This window comes from Bufo gargarizans, chromosome 6 (assembly GCF_014858855.1).
Source record: "Bufo gargarizans isolate SCDJY-AF-19 chromosome 6, ASM1485885v1, whole genome shotgun sequence".
In the NCBI taxonomy this organism is placed as follows: Eukaryota; Metazoa; Chordata; class Amphibia; order Anura; family Bufonidae; genus Bufo; species Bufo gargarizans.
Window position 1 is genome coordinate 220,293,878 of NC_058085.1, and position 23,052 is coordinate 220,316,929.

At 41.2% G+C, this 23,052-nt stretch overlaps 1 protein-coding gene across 5 annotated transcripts in view; it reads left to right on the forward strand.

Annotated features, from left to right (window-relative positions):
* Positions 1-23,052, forward strand: part of LOC122940687 (catenin delta-1-like) — a 575,811-nt gene that overhangs the window by 265,488 nt on the left and 287,271 nt on the right. For all 5 annotated transcript variants that reach the window (XM_044297389.1, XM_044297388.1, XM_044297390.1 and 2 more), the window contains one exon: positions 7,837-7,902. In XM_044297389.1, the coding sequence (XP_044153324.1) occupies positions 7,837-7,902 (66 nt within the window). The remainder of the gene's footprint in view (positions 1-7,836; positions 7,903-23,052) is intronic.

Sequence of the window (23,052 nt, forward strand, 5' to 3'; positions counted from 1 at the left end):
AGCCCTAATATGTGTTTAAATATAGACTTTAAACAGAGGTGTTCACTGATATCATAGCAAATCTTGGTACTGGCCTCATCCCCTTCCACTGAAAGCTACAAATTTAACTAGTGGATTTACCCTGATAAGGCCAAGTTCACACTTCATTTTTTTGGTCATTTGGTTAGTTTTAACAGTTATTGTGAGCCAAAACCAGAAGTGGCGCCTACACTGTGATGACTTTGGCTCACAATAAGGCTACATTCACACGTCAGTATTTTTCTATATCCCGATTTTCTGTCCGTTTTTTGCGGATCCGTTGTTCCTGAAAATGTTTCCGTATGTCATCCGTTTTTTGCGGATCCGCAAAAAACGGATACATGTATAAATTTCAATAATCAAATAAAGTTGTTTGGATTTCTTTGAAAAAAAAATGGAAAAAAAAAATAAAAATTTGTGTGTTTCCAGGAACGGATTCCGCATAAAACGGATGACATCCGAATGTCTTCAGTTTTTTGCGGATCCATTGACTTTGTATTGTACCAGGATCCGAATTTTGCGGAAAAGAATAGGACATGTTTTATATTTAAACGGACATGCGGAACGGAACGGAACAACGGAAACGGACAGCACACATTGTGCTGTCCGATTTTTTTCCAGGACCCATTGAAAATGAATGGGTCCAGATCTGGTCCTGATCTGTTCCGCAAAAAACGGAACAGATCAGGAAAGAAAAAACGGACGTGTGAATGGACCCTCAGTGATCTAAATAACTGACCGAATAACTAAAACGTGAGCCATGTCTAAGGCTAATTTCACACTAGCACTACACAGCTTGCTGGATCCCTTTGCATTCTGGCATTGCCAGAAGTTTGTAAATCTCTGTCTGGCTCCAATAACTATAATGGGGACTGGTGGAGATCCAGCCGCATTCCGGCAAATATGCATAGAGCAGGCTGCCCCATATATAGCGCTAATGTGAAACTAACCTAAGTAGCTCTAATATAAATTTGAATCCCCTCCTTTCATGCAGTATGTGATAAAACAATGGCTGGCTGACTGCAGCCACCAATCTAAAATTTTGTTTCTGTAGTTCCATTTGGAGAACACAACAATCCTTCCTAGTTTAAAATGAATGTGTCATTAGAAAATCACCTATTGTTTTAAATTAAGTTTGTTAGACACATTTTTAAATATTTTTTGGTGGTGTTAGACGAAGTCTCCACATACAGTTTTACACCAGGTTTCCATAACAACCCAGCCATTTTTCCTTATTGCTGTAGGTCAGCTTTAAAGGGGCAGGGCACTGTGGATGACACTGTTAAGGGAGCAGAGTGCTGTGGAGGGCACAGTTCTGTGGAAGGTAGGGTGGCCATTCAGGCCATCCTCAAAAGACTGGAGGACAGGGAGTCTGAAAGCCGGACTGTCCGGCCTAAAATGAAGTGACGTTTCGGCACATCCGTGCCTTCATCAGACTAGTGCTGCCTTGTTGGAGACGAGATCAGTTGCGGACGCAGTGAGGGGTCGACATGCGGTAGTACCGCTAGAAAGAAAGAGCGCTCTTTCTTTCTACCCTTCACTGTGTCCACAACTGATCTAGTCTCCCACAAAGTCGCACTAGTCTGATGAAGGCACGGATATGCCGAAACGTCACTTCGCCGCAGCAACCACCATTTTGTATGCAAAATGCACAAAATTGCACTAAATACTACTTGGCTGGAGTCTTTGAATTTATTGTTATATACTGTGTCATTATAGAAATGCTGTATTTATTTTGAATAAACATTAATGTTAAAGCGAACCTTTCACCAGGATTTCACATAATAAACTATTACCAGTACCTTATAGATATCCTCATTGTGTTTCAATGCATTATTGTGCCGCTTTCCTGGGATGGATATTCATGAAAAAAATGAGTTATAAAGTCCTGTCTCCAGCTCCTGAAGTCCCGCTCCTGAAGTCAAGGGGGGTAGCCCTTCCCTCACTCCGGGCTGTACCTCCCCTGCCCTAACCCCGCCTCTATGTAGTGTAACTGACACCCGGTTCAGTCGCCGGGACCGCACTTGTACAGGCGGCACATGCGCCGTCGGACTCTAACGCGATCCTGTAACTGAATCGCGTGTGAGGTAATGCGCGATTCAGTTACAGGATCGCGCTCGAGTCCGACTGCGCATGCGCCGCCTGTACAAGCGCGGTCCCGGCGACTGAGCCGGGTGTCGGTTACACTACATAGAGGCAGGGTTAGGGCAGGGGAGGTACAGCCCGGAGTGAGGGAAGGTGACTTCAGGAGCGTGACTTCAGGAGCTGGAGACGGGACTTTATAACTCATTTTTTTCATGAATATCCATCCCAGGAAAGCGGCACAATAATGCATTGAAACACCATGAGGATATCTATAAGGTACTGGTAATAGTTTATTATGTGAAATCCTGGTGAAAGGTTCGCTTTAAGATTATCATGAACTTGGATGCGGGGTGCCTGATCCAGGGTAGGTAATATAGAATAATGCATATAAAGATGTATTATAATTTTTAAAAAAACTTATTGATTGTGAGGCTGGATATTAAATTGAAACTGTCAGCGGCGGCCGCAAGGCGGGGAGGTCAGGTCTGTGCCTGCAGGATGCGTGGCGGGAGGAGAGCTGACATCGGGGGAGATCGTGCAGCTGTCAGTATCGATGTACGGTACGGACTCCAGTGCTGCTGACACAGAGGATGCGGTCCTGGATGGTGTGACGATCCCTACTCTCGGGTCATGTCACGGGGTGAATTATACTAGTGAGCTCATCAATTTATCACATAAATTCCCACCCACCTATTCTAGATGATGGAATTATGCTAACTTACTCTCCTAGATTCTAACACCCCAATGTTTTCTATTGCAATTGCTGCCACCGCCTATACTATAAGGCAATAGGGGCCTATACTCGCATATTCTCTTAACCCAAAATTAACACCGTAACACTAGTTATCTACATGGGACCTACAATTCTCTGAAACACTACCGGTAATGTTTTTCCCTTCGAAAGAGCAAGTTCTATAAGACAACAAGGAAGGGACTTATCAATTTTTTAATTTAATACACAATAGTGCAGTGCAATACACAAAGAAAGTGTCAGATAAAAGCTAAAAAACTAAAATATGCGGTGCTGCCCATAATCTCTTGGCATCACCGACCTGGATCACGTCACACCTCAAAGACCGGACATTTAGGCTGGGTTCACACCTGAGCGTTTTACAGCGCGTTCCTACGCGCTGTAAAACGCTCAACAGGCACAAACCAATTATTCCCTATGGACATGGTTCTCACCTGAGCGTTTTACAGTGCGTAGGAACGCACTGTAAAGCGCCCTACGCCCCAAGAAGTACAGGATATTCTTTGGGGCGTATTGTTGCGCGCTCTCGCACATAGACTTCCGGGAACGCGCGACAATGGGCGTTTGCTTGTTTCCTCCCGCGTATGTAAACGCCTGATAAAATCGCGCATACAGAGCACGCTCAGGTGTGAACCCAGCGTAAGTGTCTCCCACTCTTACACCATCTCCTCGTCTCATTCCCTCTCTGTTGTCCCACAAGGCTCTCAGCTAGGACCCCTGCTCTTCTCTATCTACACCCTCCGCCTGGGATAGCTCCATAGAGTCCCATGGATTTAAGTATCACTTTTATCTGGACACAAATCTACCTCTCTGGTCATCGCCACTTTACTATTCAGATTCCCACAATGCCTTCTTCCATATCCTCCTCCTTCTCATCTCACTTTCTTAAACTTAACATGGATAGAACAGAATTGATCATCTTTCCCCCATCTTGCTCAACCCTCCCCCACAGACCTATCTATCACAATCAATGGCTGCAGACTACCCGATCAACCAAGTCCGCTGGCTTAGAATGACCTTGGATTCTGCCCTCTCCTTCATACTACACATCCAAGCCCTTTCCACCTCCTGCCGCCTCCAACTCATAAATATCTCCCGCATCCGCGCATTCGTTAACCATGAGTTTGCAAAAATGCTTGTACATGCCCTCATCTCCCGCTTAGACTACTGCAACATCCTCCTCTGTGACCTTCCATGTAGCACTCTCGCACACTTCCAATCTATCCTCAACTCTGCTGCCCGACTAATCCACCTCTCCCCCCATTACTCTGCTGCCTCTCCCTTCTGCCAATTCCTTCACTGGCTCCCCATTGCCCAGCAAATTCAGTTAAAAATGTTAACAAACCCGTATAAAGCCGCCCACAACCTGTCCTCTCTATACATCTGAGCTACTTTCCAGATACATCCCGACACGTAATCTCCAATCCTCACAAGACCTTCTTCTCTCCTTTTGTCACCTTTTCCCACAACCGCCTCCAGGATTTCTCCTGTGTATCCCCCATACTCTGGAACTCTCTACCCCAGCATATCGGACTCTCGCCTACAGTGGAATCTTTCAAAAGAAACCTGAAAACTCACCTCTTCAGACAAGCCTACAACCAGTGACCCTGCTTCAGCTAATACTACCATGCACCTACTATGTCCTTCCTCCATACCTTGTAGATTGTAAGCCCTCACGGGCAAAGCCCTCTCTCATTCTGTTCTAGTCTGTAACTTGTCTTGTTAAAGGGAACCTGTCACTGGGATTTGATGTATAGAGCTGAGGACATGGGTTGCTAGATGGCCGCTAGCACATCCGCAATACCCAGTCCCCATAGTGTGCTTTTATTGTGTAAAAAAAGAAATAAATTAAAATCGATTTGATCCATATGTAAATTACCCTGAGATGTGTCCTGTACGTGATATGAGTCCAGCGTGAAGGAGCCCAGCACCGCAAGGAGGAGATTCTGAGGATGCAGGGCAGTGCTGGGCTCCTTCACGCTGGACTCGGCTCCGGGACAGGACACATCTCAGGGTAATTTGCATATGGATCAAATCGTTTTTTTTCACACAATAAAAGCACACAGAGCTATGGGGACTGTGTATTGCGGATGTGCTAGCGGCCATCTAGCAACCCATGTCCTCAGCTCTATACATCAGATGATGGTGACAGGTTCCCTTTAATGCTGATTGCAATTGTCTGTATTATGTATGTACACCCCTTATCATATGTATATCATGGAATGAATGGCGCTTTAATAATAATCTATCTATATCTATATCTTTTTTTCAAACTGGTGTAAAGTAGAACTGGCTAAGGCTACTTTCACACTAGCGTTTTGGCTTTCTGTTTGGGAGATCCGTCCAGGGCTCTCAAAAGCGATCCATAACGGATCAGTTTTGCCCTAACACATTCTGAATGTAAAAGGATCCGCTCAGAATGTTTGTTTGCCTCCGTTCAGTCACCATTCCTCTCTGGAGGCGGACACCAAAAGGATGCCTTAAGCATTTTTCTTTCCGCCTGATGGAGCGGAGCCAAACAGATCCGCACTGGCACACAATGTAAGTGAATGGGGATGGATCAATTTTCTTTCACAATAGAAAACTGATCTGTCCTTCATTGACTTTCAATGGTGTTCAAGACTGATCCGTCATGGTTATAGAGGACATAATACAACCAGATCTGTTCATGACGGATGCATGTTTTTGTATTATTGTAACAGAAGCATTTTTGCAGATCCATGACGGATCTGCAAAAACGCTAGTGTGAAAGTAGTCTAAGGCTACTTTCACACTAGCGTTCGGGTTTCCGCTCGTGAGCTCCGTTTGAAGGAGCTCACGAGCGGACCCGAACGCAGCCGTCCAGCCCTGATGCAGTCTGAATGGAGGCGGATCCGCTCAGACTGCATCAGTCTGGCGGCGTTCAGCCTCCGCTCCGCTCGCCTCCGCACGGACAGGCGGACAGCTGAACGCTGCTTGCAGCGTTCGGGTGTCCGCCTGGCCGTGCGGAGGCGTGCGGATCCGTGCGGATCCGTCCAGACTTTCAATGTAAGTCAATGGGGACGGATCCGTTTGAAGATGCCACAATGTGGCTCAATCTTCAAGCGGATCCGTCCCCCATTGACTTTACATTGAAAGTCTGGACGGATCCGTACTAGGCTATTTTCACACTTAGCTGTTCTATGCTAAAAATAATGCAGACGGATCCGTTCTGAACGGAGCCTCCGTCTGCATTATTATGAGCGGATCCGTTCAGAACGGATCCGCCCGAACGCTAGTGTGAAAGTAGCCTAAGTTGCCCATAGCAACAAATCAGATTGCACCTTTCATTTTTCACAGCCCTTTTGGAAAATGAAAGGAGAAATATGATTGGTTGCTATGGGCAGCTAAGCCAGTTTTCATTTGCACTAGTTTTGCTAAATCTCCCCCACTGTGTACTTATATGTGTACATAGCATGGTGCGTCATATTTGCTCACAAAATCGTCACACTATACTAATTTGTGTGGAAAAGGTCACAGTTCACTGTGCAGACTGCACACATAAAGGGCCAGATTTGTCATTACTATGACAGCTCACTCCACTTTCACATATGGCTAAAGTCAGTTTTAGCCAAGTCAGATTCATGATCGGCCCTTTAAGACTGTAATAAATGTGGTTTGACGGTAGCAGTTTATCCGTCAGTAAGCAGCTTTACAAAAGTCGCACATCTTTACGAAAAAGTTGCACGTTTTTATGAAGAAGTCGCATGTTCTATTAAAAAGTCTCATAAGATAAGCATGGTCCTCACTGGAGTGACTTTTTAAATGGTCGCAATAGTAAATCTGTAGAGATTAATTTGCATAAGAAATCACGCCCACTTTCAGAAAACTGGCGAGTATAGCGCAGAGCAGAAAAAAGTCGCAAATTTTTGCACAGTTTTAGCAATTGCCCAAAAATTTGTGACTTTTTCATTCCAATATTCTGACTTGAGCTAGTGATAAATCTGGCCCATATTGTATTCAGAACAGAGTGCATGTAGTGACCGCGTGATACCTGTCAGTAAATGAGATCTACTGTAGATCATGCTTATAATGCCATGGCTCTGACTGTAAGATGCAACAGTAGATTGCTTCACTAACGTTATGAGCAGAAATATCCATTGCTGTCTACAAATAATGGACTTTCTACAGAAGTGATAAATAGATTTGCTGATAACAAGTTGTAGCATAGAACTTGTTATCTCAGAGAAGGTAGGGGGAAGTAGAGCTGTGCTGGTGCATGTGAAATCGACAGACAGGGGAGAGGCCATGTGACCAGTGCTGAGGGAGCGCCCACAGAGCCTCACAGGGGATAAGTGAGTAAAAATCACATAAAAGCATTTGTGAGTGTGTGTGACGCAAAGCTGATACCAATAACCAAACAAGTGCAATTTTACTATGTGCTACATTACAGCAAGATATGGGTTTATTGATTTTTTTAATGCACATAGGTATCCATAGCCTTTAAAAATATTTAAATATGGATGTGATTTCAGTCAGAAAAATGGGTCCGAACTGTCCGTGGGGGTTGCTTATCTCTGGGGAAAGGGACTACAGGATTAGGTAAAAATCTGTTTACTTTTATAGAAGATATGGGGATAGTGAGGCTATAATCATATTTGCTGTAGACAGATGCAATTGAAATCCAAAAGGGGTTGTGACTACGTACCACATGGGTGACATGTCACTGCTGCAGTGGTCATCCACGTCAAACCAGATTTTGACGTGGGGAGACCTGGTACCTGCAAAGACAGCGGGGCAGTGATGCAACTTGAGCCCAGCGGCAAGGTTCAGTCAGGTGAGTATGATTACAAGAACGGGTTTGGCCGGGCTGAGGTGTTTGAAGAAAGCGTTTCCAAGGGTAAACAACTTTGTATTACTGTTTTGATCACTGTACAAAAAAGGATAACCAATTTCAGAAACTGATATATAAAACTTGTTTTGACAATAACAGATATTTATCATTTTCTGTTTACTCTTATCAGGCAAGAAGATTTCTGATGATTCTGCAGACTCAGTGGAGTTTCCAAAGAGGACAACACCAGCAGTAGGTGAGCTGCTTTGATGCTTTCCACACACAGTGGGAAAAAATTTGGAATTCAGTGCATGCCGCAAAACTTCAAACTCTCCATACTGATGCAAAGCTTGAAATCTACACAAATCCACATGCAATTGTTTTTTTACCTTGAAGGGTTTGTCCCACCAGTACATGCCACATCATTTTTATAGGTATGAAGGGTATTCGCTATTTTCTTGCTGTTTAAAAAAAAAAAACAGTATAGCATTATGACCGGAGGTCGCACTACATTTTAGCTGGAAGATTAAAATATGCCTACATAACGTAAAAGGATAACTGTCTTATTTTTATTGTATATACTCGGAAAAGGATGATAATGGCTCAGGAGAAGGAGGAGTAGGAGCAAGCCCCTCTAGGTTATACAGGGACTCATAATAGTTTCTAAATTGCATTGCAATTTGATCTTAATCAAAATATGTGAACCTGAGGCATTAGTTAGTATATGTACGAAGTTGTTTGACTTTCTCTGTTTAACCCTGCTCATGACTAATCTAGAGGCTTTGTTTCCATGAGCGTATATCTTATGTTGCGAATTAAGGAAAAATTTTGCCGAGAGAGTGTTTAAAGGGTCTCTAAGGAAACGTCTATAGCTATTTAGCTCCTCCAAGTGGACTTTTAGTAGAGACACTTTATGGGATTTTTCTAAGATATAAATTTTGAGAGCCCTGGACGGATCTCCCAAACAGAAAGCCAAAACGCTAGTGTGAAAGTAGCCTTAGCCAGTTCTACTTTACACCAGTTTGAAAAAAAGATATAGATATAGATAGATTATTATTAAAGCGCCATTCATTCCATGATATACATATGATAAGGGGTGTACAGACAATTATACAGATAATACAGACAATTGCAATCAGCATTAAAGGGAACCTGTCGCCATCATCTGATGTATAGAGCTGAGGACATGTTATTAAGGGTTAATCCTGTTGCAGAGGAGTGGTGCTGGTGCAGTGTTGATTTGTTGAGGTGATGAATAATGCATACATTATTTGTACTTTCAAATATTCCAGAGATGGTCACAGACATGACTATTGTGTTTAAGAGGAAATTCCATAAGCTCACTCTCAACTATCTCTGGAGCAAGATCAAAGAATCTGTCATCAGGTCCATGGTGCCCTAATCTTTCACACTTGCGTTCGGGGTTCCGCTTGTGTGTTCCATTTGAAGGCTCTCACAAGCGGCCCCGAACTGATCCGTACTGCCCCAATGCATTCTGAGTGGATGCGGATCTGCTCAGAATGCCTCAGTCTGGCACCGTTTGACCTCCCTTCCGCTCAGCAGGCAGACACCCGAACGCAACTTGCAGCGTTCGGGTGTCCACCTGGCCGTGCGGAGCCAAACTCATCCGTCCAGACTTACAATGTAAGTCAATGGGGACGGATCCGTTTGAAGTTGACACAATATGGTGCAATTTCAAACGGATCCGTCCCCCATTGACTTTCAATGCAAAGTCTGGACGGATCAGTCTGACTAACTTTCAGACAATTTTTTCTGAAAGATAATGCAGACGGATCCGTTCCCATTGTTTGCATTATAGGAGCGGATCCCTCTGTGCAGACACCAGACGGATCCGCTCCGAACGCAAGTGTGAAAGTAGCAGGCCAGTATATGTCACTTGACTTTAGATGGCGAGACAGATTTCTATTCATATCACTATATTGGAGATAGTGACAGGGATCTGGCCAACCAATTTTGGGTTCTGCTTTGGACTAGAGATGAGCGAATTTATTCATAAGAATTGATTTGTTTCATCAAGCAGAATTCTGCACCTGTCACGGGGTGTCCCTAAACTAAGGACACTACCCTTACCACTTCATTGACGGGCCCGGACATCTCAGCCGGGCTGAGCCGGCCATGACAATCTTGCACTGAGAGCAGCACGGGTGCAGAGCATATGCCGCTACTGGCGCATGCAAAGTCGCTGCTCTATTAGTAGAAGCAGAGCCTAAGTACTTGCACCACTACTTGGAACAGCAGCATAGGTACGAGATTCACATGGTCATTGAGATGTTTGGACTTCTCAATCAAGCGGCAGGGGAAGCATCCTTCGCTTTGGGGATACCCTGTCGCAGGTGCAGAACTCTGCTTGATGAGACGAGTTGATTTTTGCAAATGAATTCCATTATCTCTACTTAGAATATTGGGAAAATTTATTTCTCCATTAGTGTGCTTTTTCCACATTAATTCCAGCTTCTTATTGTATTAGTGATATAACTAACCACTTTTATTTTAGTGGTACAGGTCACTGCTGCTACCCACTAACCTTGGGGCCATTTCATTCAGAATATTTTATTCTCCCACTGTATTGTAAATAATGTAGCTCCTCTGGTAATTCTGTGTCTCCACAGAATAAATAATCATTATTAAATAATGTTTCTAAAATTGGTAGGTGCTACACTCCCCTGCACAATATTTGTGCACCTAACTGACTGAGCTAGTTGGGAGCAAATAAAGAAAGAGCGTATTAACAAATAATGATATATACCTCTCTCCCCTTAACCAACTGACTAGAATGGTATGTACTACAAATATCGTTACAGAACATTCAGACATACATTCAAGCACTTGTGCTTTACAGTTCGCTAATACACTGAACTGGCTCTGTATGGAAACAGGTCCCCTGCTAACTACACATGATGCCAATACTGAACATATTTCTGTGCTGGGATCATAGCAGCACATCCTTAGGTCTAATACTAGAACGATGAGACTCCGCAGCTGACTGCATAATATCATAAAATTCATAGACAGTCAGTGTCCATACCTGCAACAATGTATTTAGACCACCACTCTAGTATCATTTTTTTAAATAGCTGTTACATATTTGTTGTGGTGACCCCTGGTGTATTATTTTATTCCACCTCAAAACATTTACGTAATATAGCATGTGTAGTGCCAAAAGTCATACATCCTCAGCTGCTCAGTACTAATGCATGGAAACTCCTGTACAAGTGCGGAGGAGCGATTTCCTGTTTTTCTGCAGGCCAGCCAATAAGAACCTATTTAAGTTGTCTTATCATGTGTACCTAATAAACTTTTTAGGTATCCAGTGTAGCTTTACTTTAATCTCAGTTTGCATATGGAATGCAGATTAGGGGGAGATTTATTTAACCCATTGTCGGTTAAAGAAAAAAGAAAATATATATATATTGGAGGGCAAACAGTTATCTGGTGTTGCATAGAATAATCAAATACATTATTTATGTAAAAATGTTTTTATTATTAAGAATACATGTAAAAAATTAAATTACATTTAAAATGAATAAAAATAGAATGTTAATAAAAAAAAAACGGAAATGGAGATACTAATGAATTATTACCAATACATACATCTATATCATAGTAGGTTGAGCATTGCCCCTGTATGGTGTTGGTTTGCAGCCGCACAATGGTGAGGTTATCAATAGCCACCTCTGTAGCTAAGTTTAACTAACCGCTGAGATTCACCGGCTCGGTTGGTGCAGCATCCCATGTGGAGTCCCACGTGTTTGGGATGCTGTTACTACAGGCATGTCCAAACTGCGGCCCTCCAGCTGTTGCAAAACTACAACTCCCAGCATGCCCTAAGGCCTCTTTCACACGGGCGTCATATTTTTGGCCCGGATAAGAGGCGTGTGCGTTGCAGGAAAATGCGCATGTTTTCTGCGCGAGTGCAAAACATTGTCATGCGTTGCACTCGCGTGAGAAAAATCGTGCATGTTTGGTACCCAAACCCGAACTTCTTCACAGAAGTTTGGGCTTGGGATTGATGTTCTGAAGATTGTATTATTTTCCCTTATAACATGGTTATAAGGGAAAATAATAGCATTCTGAATACAGAATGCATAGTAAAACAGCGCTAGAGGGGTTAAATTTTTTTAAAATTTTTTTAACTCACCTTAGTCCACTTGATCGCGAAGCCGGCATCTCCTTGTGTCTCCTCTGCGCTGAACAGGACCTGGGGTGAGCTGCTGCATTAAATAGAGGTTAAGGACCTTTGATGACGTCACTCCGGTCATCACATGGTACGTCACATGATCTTTTACCATGGTGATTCGCCATGGTAAAAGACCATGTGATGACAGGAGTGACGTCATCAAAGGTCCTTAACCTCTATTTAATGCTCACCCCAGGTCCTGTTCAGCGCAGAGGAGACACAAGGAGATGCCGGCTTCGCGATCAAGTGGACTAAGGTGAGTTAAATAATGTTGGTTTGTTTTTTTAACCCCTCTAGCGCTGTTTTACTATGCATTCTGTATTCAGAATGCTATTATTTTCCCTTATAACCATATTAGAAGGGAAAATAATAATGATCGGGTCTCCAGCCCGATCGTCTCCTAGCCACCGTGCGTGAAAATCGCACCGCATCCGTTCTTGCTTGCGGATGCTAAGCGATTTTCACGCTTCCAATTCACTTCTATGGGGCCTGCGTCGCGTGAAAATCGGACAATATAGAGCATGCTGCGATTTTCACTCAACACACAAGTGATGCGTGAAAATCACCGCTCATGTGCACAGCCCCATAGAAATGAATGGTTCAGGATTCAGTGCGGCTGCAATATGTTCACCGCACGCATCGCACCCGCATGGAAAACTCGCCCGTGTGAAAGGGGCCTAATAGATGTAAGCTATCCAGGCATGCTGGGAGTTGTAGTTTTGCAACAGCTGAATGGTCCGCAGGATAATAGTATACAGGTTCTCCAGCTGTTGCAAAACTACAACTCCCACCATGCTCAGACTGCCTAAAGCTATCAGCCTGCAGCAGGGCATGGTGGGAGTTGTAGTTTTACAACGGCTGGAGAGCCGCAGGTTGGCCATGCCTGGTGTATTGTGTTGGTAATGAGCGCAATTAACAAGCCTTTTGTCTTCTACTCACCTTCCCCCACAAATACAAAGATGGTGGGGAAAGAGGAATACAAAAAACAATAGGCTTTGTTAATTAGTTCACTTGGGAACATAAAGGAGACTTAAAAGTAAAGAAGCCTATTTGTTATAAATGGACTTGAGAGCAGAAATCCCTATTATGGCAGCTGGAAGTTTAGCGCGAGCTGTGCTTTTTCTATACAAACCCAGAGAGTGCATGATACAAAGTTTAGAGCAAGGAAACTTTCACAGACATGGAAATCTGTACATTTCTATTACCCCGGAAAGTTCTAGTATAGTGTATATATAATATATAATAATGTGTGTGATATATACTATGTTAGTATTACAATAATAATGTGTGTATTGTATACTATATGTAATAATAATAATGTGTACTATGTGTTTGTATAATTGTAATGTGTGTGTGATGTGTACTATGTGTCTGTATATATGTAGTGTATTATCAGTGGCACCCTACTTTTATTTATGAGGTCCAACCGTTATGCTTAAATGAGAGAAGCAATGATTTCTGCCCATTAACCCATTCCAGTTTTGTCAATTTATTTTTATTAATTTACTGACCTCCTGCCCATTAACCTTTTCATCCCCTTTCCACTAACATTGCTTTATTTGATCACGGATGAAGTGGTGATGTAGAAGAGGGGGGTGGTTTACAGTACTGTATGATACAAATGCGCGGATGTCCCTGGCCATATTATTGAGGAAAACCACAGAAATAAGATAATAATGCACTTAATAAAGTAGATGCAAGCACTATATATGGACAAAGTCCTCACTCTGATATGATAATATCTGAGACACTTAGTCAATATATTTTGATCAAAACACATCTAAGGTTTAGATGTGTTTTGATCAAAATATATTGACTAAGTGTCTCAGATATTATCATATCAGAGTGAGGACTTTGTCCATATATAGTGCTTGCATCTACTTTATTAAGTGCAGTATTATCTTATTTCTGTGGTTTTCTTTGATTTACAGTACTGTACTGTGTATGGTTCCACTCAGCACTCCTGTTTTTTTAAATTATTCATTAAGTTAATAATACTGAACATATAATTGGAAAAAAAAATATAGGTAATAATTCCTATTCCCTTTGTTCTTTTTAAGACTTCGGTTGTGCGTTATGCCAGCAGCAACATACTGTACTGCAGATGGTGTATAGTATCTACAGATACTACAGGCACTTCTGGCTTACTAATGAAATTGGATAGCTCTATGTGCTCACTTGACTCTGGAGGGAGCGCTAGCAATCCCTTGCATTTCCTTATTGTATTATGTATGGTATTGTTTAATATGTCATTCATGTAATTTGGCAGGTAGACTTTTTGTAATGTATATAATATATAATATAATTATATATAGTATATTTCTATTTCATAATTATAGTGTAGTAGACAGTTATAAAATAGGTATAAATATATAATATTAAGTGCACAGATTTGTCCACCACAAGAACAGCTATCTATGAAATTATATGAATGGCCTTACTTGAGCCATTCCTACATATACAGGTCCTTCTAAAAAAATTAGCATATTGTGATAAAGTTCATTATTTTCTGTAATGTACCGATAAACATTAGACTTTCATATATTTTAGATTCATTGCACACAACTGAAGTAGTTCAAGCCTTTTATTGTTTTAATATTGATGATTTTGGCATACAGCTCATGAAAACCCCAAATTCCTATCTAAAAAAATTAGCATATCATGAAAAGGTTCTCTAAACGAGCTATTAACCTAATCATCTGAATCAACTAATTAACTCTAAACACCTGCAAAAGATTCCTGAGGCGTTTAAAAACTCCCAGCCTGGTTCATTACTCAAAACCGCAATCATGGGTAAGACTGCCGACCTGACTGCTGTCCAGAAGGCCATCATTGACACCCTAAAGCAAGAGGGTAAGACACAGAAAGAAATTTCTGAACGAATAGGCTGTTCCCAGAGTGCTGTATCAAGGCACCTCAGTGGGAAGTCTGTGGGAAGGAAAAAGTGTGGCAGAAAACGCTGCACAATGAGAAGAGGTGACCCGACCCTAAGGAAGATTGTGGAGAAGGAGCAATTCCAGACCTTGGGGGACCTGCGGAAGCAGTGGACTGAGTCTGGAGTAGAAACATCCAGAGCCACTGTGTACGGGCGTGGGCAGGAAATGGGCTACAGGTGCCGCATTCCCCAGGTCAAGCCACTTTTGAACCAGAAACAGCGGCAGAAGCGCCTGACCTGGGCTACAGAGAAGCAGCACTGGACTGTTGCTCAGTGGTCCAAAGTACTTTTTTCGGATGAAATGCATGTCATTCAGAAATCAAGGTGCCAAAGTCTGGAGGAAGACTGGGGAGAGGGAAATGCCAAAATGCCTGAAGTCCAGTGTCAAGTACCCACAGTCAGTGATGGTCTGGGGTGCCATGTCAGCTGCTGGTGTTGGTCCACTGTGTTTTATCAAGGGCAGGGTCGATGCAGCTAGCTATCAGGAGATTTTGGAGCACTTCATGCTTCCATCTGCTGAAAAGCTTTATGGAGATGAAGATTTCATTTTTCAGCACGACCTGGCACCTGCTCACAGTGCCAAAACCACTGGTAAATGGTTTACTGACCATGGTATTACTGTGTTCAATTGGCCTGCCAACTCTCCTGACCTGAACCCCATAGAGAATCTATGGGATATTGGGAAGAGAAAGTTGAGAGACGCAAGACCCAACACTCTGGATGAGCTTAAGCCCGCTATCGAAGCATCCTGGGCCTCCATAACACCTCAGCAGTGCCACAGGCTGATTGCCTCCATGCCACGTCGCATTGAAGCTGTCATTTCTGCAAAAGGATTCCAGACCAAGTATTGAGTGCATAACTGAACATAATTATTTGAAGGTTGACTTTTTTTGTATTAAAAACACTTTTCTTTTATTGGTTGGATTAAATATGCTAATTTTATTAGATCGGAATTTTGGGTTTTCATGAGCTGTATGCCAAAATCATCAATATTAAAACAATAAAAGGCTTGAACTACTTCAGTTGTGTGTAATGAATCTAAAATATATGAAAGTCTAATGTTTATCAGTACATTACAGAAAATAATGAACTTTATCACAATATGCAATTTTTTTTAGAAGGACCTGTATATAGATATGCATGTTATATTATATTACTAACTGCACTGAATTGTCCACTACAAAAAAGGCTACCTGCCAAATTATAGGAATGGCATATAGCAGTTCCTGTTATTTGGCAGCTAGCCGTTCTTGTAGGGGACAATCCTGTGCTAATGATATAGTGCGCATATTTTTAGAATATAATATGGTGTGTATGCGTGTGTGTGTGTGTATGTATATATATATATATATATATATATATATATATATATATATATATGTATATATATATATATATATGTATATGTATATATATATATATATATATGTATGTATGTATGTATGTATGTATGTGTGTGTGGCTAGAGTTCCCCTTATAACCAGGACAACAGCAGACATCCTGGAGTGACTTGATTAACATCACACACCTCTCTACAACTAAGCAACATTATTAATGTCATTATTAATAAGTAATATCACTAATAAATAAAAATAAAGGGGGACGGCATCCTTGCCTCCAGAATAATTTTGACTACCATTTTCTTTTTGGGCTGATCTTTATATAACCAGGAGGTGTGTTTTCATTGGTTCCACAAGTCACATGCCTGCCCATTTACACTAAAAACTAGGTTTCATTCACAGAATAGGCAGAGCAGGGGAGGGCATGTGACTTGCGGAACCAATGAAAACACACCTACTGGTATATAAGGATCAGACAGAAAAGAAAATGGCAGTCCAAATTATCTTGCAGGCAGGGATGCCGCTTCTTCTTTTTTTTATTTTTTTTATTAATATTAGTAATATTAGTTATTTAATAATGACATTAATAATGTTGCTTAGTTTTAGAGAGATGTGTGATGTTATTCAAGTCACTCCAGGATATGCGCTGTCATCCTTGTCCCAGGAGGATGAATGCTGTTGTCTAGGTTATAGGGGAAACTCTAGCCATCCATATGTATGTATATGTACAGTTTACTAGAAATGGGATAAGCGAGCACTCACACTATGGTGTCAGATATAGTTGATTTATTAATAGAACAATTGTAAGTATATATGTATAATAATTAAATAAAATATGGGAAAATATATTAAAATAATAGCAGCATACGTATTGGCAACAGCAGCATTAATTAATAGCAGCAATCCTCGATTACAGGGATGCAGGTGGGGAGGGTGCGGGCAGGGAGAAATTATCAAAAGGCTTCCCTAAATACAAAGTGCAGGTTATGTTGCGATGTATCAATACAGTATATGTTGTTGTCAGATACTGTATCCGCTGTGGCAGCAGTGTGAACCCAGGGCTGAGCGCAGAGATGTTCCGGACACAAAATATTTAGAGCATGCCGGTAGGCTCCACCGATGTCACCTCCACAGAGCAATGGGCTCCATTCCATCAAGCGCTCCCCGAGTATCTTCCCTGGTTTCTCTTCCAGCTTTGGGTGATGACATTAGCTATAGTGAGAGTGTACTATATATATATAGATATATAGAGAGAGAGAGGTGGTTGCCTCTCCAGTATAAAGGTGCTGTCTGGGAGTTTAGCAGCATCAATATCAGATGTAGCAGGGCTGAGTTTGTCAGATGTGGCAATGATAAAGATGAGTTTCTGTCAGATACAGTACAAATGGGAGGTGAATAGGACAGATGTAGCAGTGCTGAATTTTTAAGATGCTGAAAGGCAGAATATGTCAGCTGTGTAGAGCAGAGTTTGTCATTAATGACAGAGATGTGTTATAGGAAAAGTAAATCAGTTTTTCAGAAGAGCAGACCTCAGTTTGTCAGATGTAGAAGAGCTGGGTTTACCAGCTGTAGGTGAGATAAATGTGCCCTTTATAGCAGAAATGAATTTGAGCTAAATTTGTCAGATGTAGCAGGGCTGAGATTGCCAGCTATAGGATGAATTAGTGTGCCATGTACAGTAGAACTGAGTTTGTCAAAGGGCAGAGCTAATTGTCTTCTGTAGTAAAGCTGGCTTTGCAAAATGTAATACAATATAAAGTAATGTCATGTTATACAGTAGTAGAATTGCTGTTGTCATATGCAGCAGTGCTGAGAATGAGTGACATAATGAGAAGTGCACATTAAGTGTGTGTGTGTGTGTGGATGGTAATGCCTGGGCAGGGTGGCCGGGCTCCCGTTCGGTTTATTATGTCTACTGCTTTAATCTTAATACATTTGATATTATATATACACACACATTTTTTGTTTTAAAAGGGAGATGTATATATAATTTATTAGGGTTTGGGTGCCTTCAGTAATCTGCACAATAAGAATATCCAAGGTTTCTCTGAACAAAAGCACTGCAATAGACACAAATGACTTTACACTCAGAGCCCACAATATACCCAATATACCAGCTGTATTTATATATATATTTATATATATATATATATCTATCTATCTCTATGTACTCCATTTGACAGATATAATACCTTAATATGTTGTTACATCTGTCAAATGGAGTACCTATATGTATATCTATAAATACAGCCAGTATATTGGGGGCACAGAATGTAAAGTCAGTTGGGTCTATTGCACATTATTATAACGAGTTTGACATCCCTGCTCTACATAGTGGTGAAGTTAGGTGAGCCACCAAGCTGAGATAGTTTAATGTATAAATAAACATTTAGTCCTGTATACAAGACCAGAATGAGGAGTTCATACCTATTTTTGGATAATGTTTTCTCATAGCAAGGTAAGAACCTCGGCATCTATCTAACATCCAGCATCTTCACAGGAGGGGGCAAGTGCACAACCCAGTATATCTTCCTATTATGAACCCATCATAAGAGACATGTCGCTGATGTTATACAGATCAAGCATAAAGAATTAGCCGATCACCCATTGTAGAACGATCTGGGCAATATTTGCTGCTTGAGTTTTTAACCCTTTAGAGATTATGGACTGGCTAGAATACATTTAACCAGTAAAAGGGGTACTGATATATATATATATATATATATATATATATATATATATATATATATATATATATATATATATATATATATATATGTGAAAATCTACCGGCAGCACCACTAATGAAAAAAGTGGGTGCAGGGTCCGAGCACGGTAATTGGAGCTTACCCACTAATGGACAATGGAAAAAAATAAATCGGACAGCACTCCAGACGGTTTCTTCAGTAAAGCAAGTGTCTTTAATCACCCATGTGGTGGCAGCAAAAAAGCAACGTTTCGGCTCTACATGAGCCTTTCTCAAGCAATGACAAAAAGTGATGAGCATACATATATCTATGAGCCAATTACATCAATTATATAACAATGTGATTAATACTTAATGGATGCCAGTGTAAAAACATATAAATACATAAATATACAGATACAGAATAGTCATCCTAGTGATCATTATTAAAGTGCCAAGTGCTAACAGTGCATAAAGCTTATCATCTAACAGACTGTCTTGTATTACAGTCTGAAATCCATAAGCATTATCAGCTGCTCATAATTAAACCATGATTATTCATAAACATTAATGGTGCACATGTGCAAAAGGGGGTATATTAGTGAGGATTACCGGAGAAAGAGATGCGTCCCACATATACTATCGCGCCGTTCAGCGCGTCTCTTTGGTGTCAGTGCGCATGTTCCAGTCGCATATACTACGTCAGAGCGGCACCACGTTTGTTAGAGATGTCGCTCCTACATGATGTCACAGGCACGTCACTAGTGCTTCTCACTTTCCATGAGCGCTACCGTTGGGATAAGGAAGCGCATGCGCAATTCCACATTTGATGTCTGTGATCACCATGTTATTAAGGGGAATGTGGCCAACAAATGTATTTTTAAACCGCCGCGTTTGCGGCTATCTTTTGGCTGAAATCCATGTTAGGTCACAGTGGATATTTACCACATAATCGCAGCTAAGATGAAGGTCTCCACTTTTCCAAGATAGGCGACCATCGTCTATGTATGGCCTCGATGCTGTCGGCACGTTAGTGTCATCAGCACCTTCGGTCAATTCATCGCTGCATCTCATGACCTGGAGGGTTCTCCTCTAATAATGGATCAGACCAAAAGAGTTATGCATTAGGTAATCAGCACTATATCTATATAATCCACATTGTTCCCTTGTATATGCCAACGGGACAGTGACACTATTCCATAAGAGAGAAAACATATACAAGAAAAAAAACAAATAATTCTTGTACACAAGTTTGCAAAAACAAACGATTACTTAGTGGGATCCTCATCCACCTTCTCGGTTCATCCTTATTCTTTCTTGTCTTCCCCCGAAATTCCAATGTGTCTGAAAAGATACATAATATTAGTGTTATATGTGACACTCAAAATTGATAATGACCTTGTTTTACACTGTTTTGTTATATTTTTGTTATTATTTTTTTAACAAATTTTTTACAATTTTTTTATAAGATATTTTTGTCAATGAACATGTCCTTCACAGGAGGTAATATTTGAGCACATCAAAGGTAGCACTTTAGGAGGCACCCCTCCCACCTCATCCACCACCTCCATACCTATAGTCAATATTCAGGCCATTAGGTTGTAAACTGTTTAAAGTACGAATCCAATATAATTCTCTCTTCTTGAGCAGCGATACCCGATCACCACCCCTACGAGGCATTGATATCTGGTCAATGATCCAGCATCTCAGATCCTTTTCGTTATGTTTTTGTTGGGAAAAATGTCTAGGCACAGGCAGATCAGTGCGACCCTTTCTGATGGTAAACCTATGGTTGTTGAGTCTGGTTTTTAAATCAGTGGAGGTTTCCCCTACATATAATACCTTGCAGGGGCAGGAGAGGACATACACTACAAACGTAGAATCACAGGTAAGATGGAATTTAATGGGGTATACACTGCCTGTGTTAGGATGTGTAAAGGACCTAGATCTGCAAATGAAGCGGCAATTGACACAATGCAGGCACTGTGTCAATTGTGTCAATTGCCGCTTCATTTGCAGATCTAGGTCCTTTACACATCCTAACACAGGCAGTGTATACCCCATTAAATTCCATCTTACCTGTGATTCTACGTTTGTAGTGTATGTCCTCTCCTGCCCCTGCAAGGTATTATATGTAGGGGAAACCTCCACTGATTTAAAAACCAGACTCAACAACCATAGGTTTACCATCAGAAAGGGTCGCACTGATCTGCCTGTGCCTAGACATTTTTCCCAACAAAAACATAACGAAAAGGATCTGAGATGCTGGATCATTGACCAGATATCAATGCCTCGTAGGGGTGGTGATCGGGTATCGCTGCTCAAGAAGAGAGAATTATATTGGATTCGTACTTTAAACAGTTTACAACCTAATGGCCTGAATATTGACTATAGGTATGGAGGTGGTGGATGAGGTGGGAGGGGTGCCTCCTAAAGTGCTACCTTTGATGTGCTCAAATATTACCTCCTGTGAAGGACATGTTCATTGACAAAAATATCTTATAAAAAAATTGTAAAAAATTTGTTAAAAAAATAACAAAAATATAACAAAACAGTGTAAAACAAGGTCATTATCAATTTTGAGTGTCACATATAACACTAATATTATGTATCTTTTCAGACACATTGGAATTTCGGGGGAAGACAAGAAAGAATAAGGATGAACCGAGAAGGTGGATGAGGATCCCACTAAGTAATCGTTTGTTTTTGCAAACTTGTGTACAAGAATTATTTGTTTTTTTTCTTGTATATGTTTTCTCTCTTATGGAATAGTGTCACTGTCCCGTTGGCATATACAAGGGAACAATGTGGATTATATAGATATAGTGCTGATTACCTAATGCATAACTCTTTTGGTCTGATCCATTATTAGAGGAGAACCCTCCAGGTCATGAGATGCAGCGATGAATTGACCGAAGGTGCTGATGACACTAACGTGCCGACAGCATCGAGGCCATACATAGACGATGGTCGCCTATCTTGGAAAAGTGGAGACCTTCATCTTAGCTGCGATTATGTGGTAAATATCCACTGTGACCTAACATGGATTTCAGCCAAAAGATAGCCGCAAACGCGGCGGTTTAAAAATACATTTGTTGGCCACATTCCCCTTAATAACATGGTGATCACAGACATCAAATGTGGAATTGCGCATGCGCTTCCTTATCCCAACGGTAGCGCTCATGGAAAGTGAGAAGCACTAGTGACGTGCCTGTGACATCATGTAGGAGCGACATCTCTAACAAACATGGTGCCGCTCTGACGTAGTATATGCGACTGGAACATGCGCACTGACACCAGAGAGACGCGCTGAACGGCGCGATAGTATATGTGGGACGCATCTCTTTCTCCGGTAATCCTCACTAATATACCCCCTTTTGCACATGTGCACCATTAATGTTTATGAATAATCATGGTTTAATTATGAGCAGCTGATAATGCTTATGGATTTCAGACTGTAATACAAGACAGTCTGTTAGATGATAAGCTTTATGCACTGTTAGCACTTGGCACTTTAATAATGATCACTAGGATGACTATTCTGTATCTGTATATTTATGTATTTATATGTTTTTACACTGGCATCCATTAAGTATTAATCACATTGTTATATAATTGATGTAATTGGCTCATAGATATATGTATGCTCATCACTTTTTGTCATTGCTTGAGAAAGGCTCATGTAGAGCCGAAACGTTGCTTTTTTGCTGCCACCACATGGGTGATTAAAGACACTTGCTTTACTGAAGAAACCGTCTGGAGTGCTGTCCGATTTTTTTTTTCCATTATATATATATATATATATATATATATATATATATATTGCAACAATCAACAATTTGTTTTTATAATATTTATATATTTTATGTTCTCTCTCTCTCTCTCTCTCTAAAAAAAAAAAAAAAAGGGAATGAACACAGCGCTAGGTGCTACATAGCGTAGTAGATTTAGAGTTAACAGTGAACGATTTGGGTTATGGGAGCTTGCTAGTTATTGCTCTCTCCTTATTGGGTTGTGATAAGATACAACCACTATACACGTGTACGCAGATCGTAGCACACTTTTTTTCTTTTCCAGTGTGGGACATTTGAGCCTCAAAGAGCACAGCCGACAGGCCCCCTGTGCAGCTCTGACAAGCCGTGCTGCTGTGGAGCTAGGCTGTCGGGTTTTCTTATTCACAGCGCTGCCGAGATAGCGTCCTTTGTTTCTTTACCAACTAATAGGTGCAAGGCATCGGCATCCTCATG